This window comes from Oncorhynchus masou, chromosome 24, assembly GCF_036934945.1.
Source record: "Oncorhynchus masou masou isolate Uvic2021 chromosome 24, UVic_Omas_1.1, whole genome shotgun sequence".
Classification (NCBI taxonomy): domain Eukaryota; kingdom Metazoa; phylum Chordata; class Actinopteri; order Salmoniformes; family Salmonidae; genus Oncorhynchus; species Oncorhynchus masou.
This window is the reverse complement of record NC_088235.1, coordinates 91,621,841-91,624,470: the sequence shown is the minus strand read 5'-3', so window position 1 is coordinate 91,624,470 and position 2,630 is coordinate 91,621,841. Positions and strand designations below refer to the sequence as shown.

The following is a 2,630-nucleotide window of genomic DNA, read 5'->3' as shown; positions in this document are numbered from 1 at the left end:
TGTGGAGAGGTTGGAGTCTGTTTGATTGAGTGTGTGGACAGGTGTCTTTTATACAGGTAACGAGTTCAAACAGGTGTAGTTAATACAGGTAATGAGTGGAGAGCAGGAGGGCTTCTTAAAGAAAAACTAACAGGTCTGTGAGAGACGGAATTCTTGCTGGTTGGTAGGTGATCAAATACTTATGTCATGCAATAAAATGCAAATTAATTACTGGATTTTTGTTTTAGATTCCGTCTCTCACAGTTGAAGTGTACCTATGATAAAAATTACAGACCTCTACATGCTTTGTAAGTAGGAAAACCTGCAAAATCGGCAGTGTTTCAAATACTTGTTCTCCCCACTGTAAATACAACTACTAATCAGGGGAATTGGAATCAGGTCTGCGTAATGAGACACTTCAGTGATGCCTAGAGGCTGGTGACGTAGACCTCTAGAACTGGTGCACGGAATGAGCAGCAGTACCGGGGGAATCTTTGAGAGATCTTAATTTAAACCAGTTTGCTACAACAGGAAAATGATTCTGCAGCACAATGGGAAATGTGGATTATTATGTGGATTATAATGAATGGACATATTCTTCAGGGGTTGATACATTTTTAATGTCGGACATTTTAAAGTGGAAATCACAAACTTTAGAAGCCTTTTTATAGCTCAAATACACTACAAGTCTGCATTTCCTGCTGTGCAGGAATATTCTCAGCAAAGAGTGATCAAATTACAGTCCTATGTCTGTATGTCTCACACGGTACACATGGATTGAATCTGAATAGCTGCAGACAGTAAAGTGTGTGCCATAGATTATTTCTCTCTCTGTGTGTTTGGTGTTGGGATAAGGAGTATTGATGTTTCTGTAGCAAGAGAGAAAATGAGTTTCTCAGTAGTTGGATATCAGTCTTCTCTGCCAGAAGAGAAACATCTACATCAAAAGGAGTGAAATGAGAAAAGAGACATTAGTTCTGATGCTATTCTCACAGTGGCTGGATTGCTGCTTGGTATTTCAGTGTGTGTGTGTGTGTGTGTGTGTGTGTGTGTTTAGGTGCCTGCCTGCCTTACTTCCTTCCTTACTTATTTCCTTCCTTCCTTCCTTAATATGCAACACCAAGTTCTCTAGCTCATCTCACAGAATACTAAGATTATGAACAGTTTCCAGCTGGAAACAATATCAATGCCGCTCTCTGTCTCTCTATACAGCTCCATGGACCTCTACATTCAGTGAAATTCACCTGATCCCCCACAGCACCAAACCAAGCCTCCCTCGGCCAAACTTAGCCCTGCCCTCTTCATGAGTAGCCAGGAGGAGGTGCCTGAGATTGCCATGGCAATGGTGATGGCATCATCACCCCCACCACAACCACCCCCACCACGACCACCACCACCTGCCATGATTGGTTACGGCGGCCTGGAGTCACCTCCCCCTGACCTGTGCCAGATGTGCGGCCAGAGACACCTGATAGAGGAGAACCATGAGTACCTGTACCAAGACAAGGTGGACGATGACCTGATGTGTCATATCTGTCTGCAGCCGCTCATCAGGCCGCTGGACACGCCCTGCGGACACACCTACTGCCAGGAGTGTCTGACCAGCTTCCTGCTGGAGAGTGACTTCTGCCCCGTGGACCGCACCCATCTCATGCTGCAGAACTGCCGCAAGTCCAGCCTGCTGGTGCACAAGCTACTGGACAAGCTGGCCGTGGCCTGTCCCTTCTCTGACCACTGCACCGATACACTGCCCCGAGAAGAGTTGGGGGCTCACATCAAGAATAGGTAGGTCCAGTACCCCAACACACCCTAACCCACTATGGACTGGAATAACATTTCTACTGTAATAACATATTACCCCAACACACCCTAACACAATATCTACTGTAATAACATTTACTCCAACACACCCTAACACAATATCTATTGTAATAACATTTACCCCAACACACCCTAGCACAATATCTACTGTAATAACATTTACCCCAACACACCCTAACACAATATCTACTGTAATAACTTTTACCCCAACACACCCTAACACAATATCTACTGTAATAACATTTACCCCAACACACCCTAACACAATATCTACTGTAATAACATTTACCCCAACACACCCTAACACAATATCTACTGTAATAACATTTACCCCAACACACTCTAACACAATATCTACTGTAATAATATATTACCCCAATAACTGCTGCATGTGTGTTTTTGTGTTCTGGTCTCCTCATCTGCTCCTCTCTCTCAGGGCTATAATGTTGTTGTGATAAAACTGTGTTGACCTCCAGTTAACATACACACCAAACATCCCTATTGTCTCCCTCCCCTCCAGTCCCAGGGGGAGAGAGTACACTTCCTCACCCTGGCTCTTTCATCTGAACCAGCCGAGCTCCTCTGTTTACATATCATTAAATAGCCAGAGGTTTGACTGCTCGTTGTTCAGTGTCTGGGCTCCTCTCTTCATTAGCGCTCGTTAACACTCTGTTAGCCCAGAGGCCTGGGAGATAATTACAAGTGCATCTCCATAGCTATGCACTGCTACTGTACAACAATGTGTTTCCCGTTGAACTGAATATTGATAGTGATTGCATAACCTCTATCTCCTGATACTGCAATCCCCTCAAAGTTTACCACCTTTCTCT

The 2,630-nt window shown here is 44.4% G+C and overlaps 1 protein-coding gene across 1 annotated transcript in view; it reads left to right on the top strand.

Annotated features, from left to right (window-relative positions):
* LOC135513011 (E3 ubiquitin-protein ligase LNX-like) overlaps positions 1-2,630 on the top strand; it is an 84,563-nt gene that overhangs the window by 13,148 nt on the left and 68,785 nt on the right. Inside the window, 1 exon segment of the mRNA XM_064935636.1 lies at positions 1,192-1,764. Coding sequence (XP_064791708.1) covers positions 1,283-1,764 — 482 coding nt within the window. The 5' untranslated portion in view covers positions 1,192-1,282.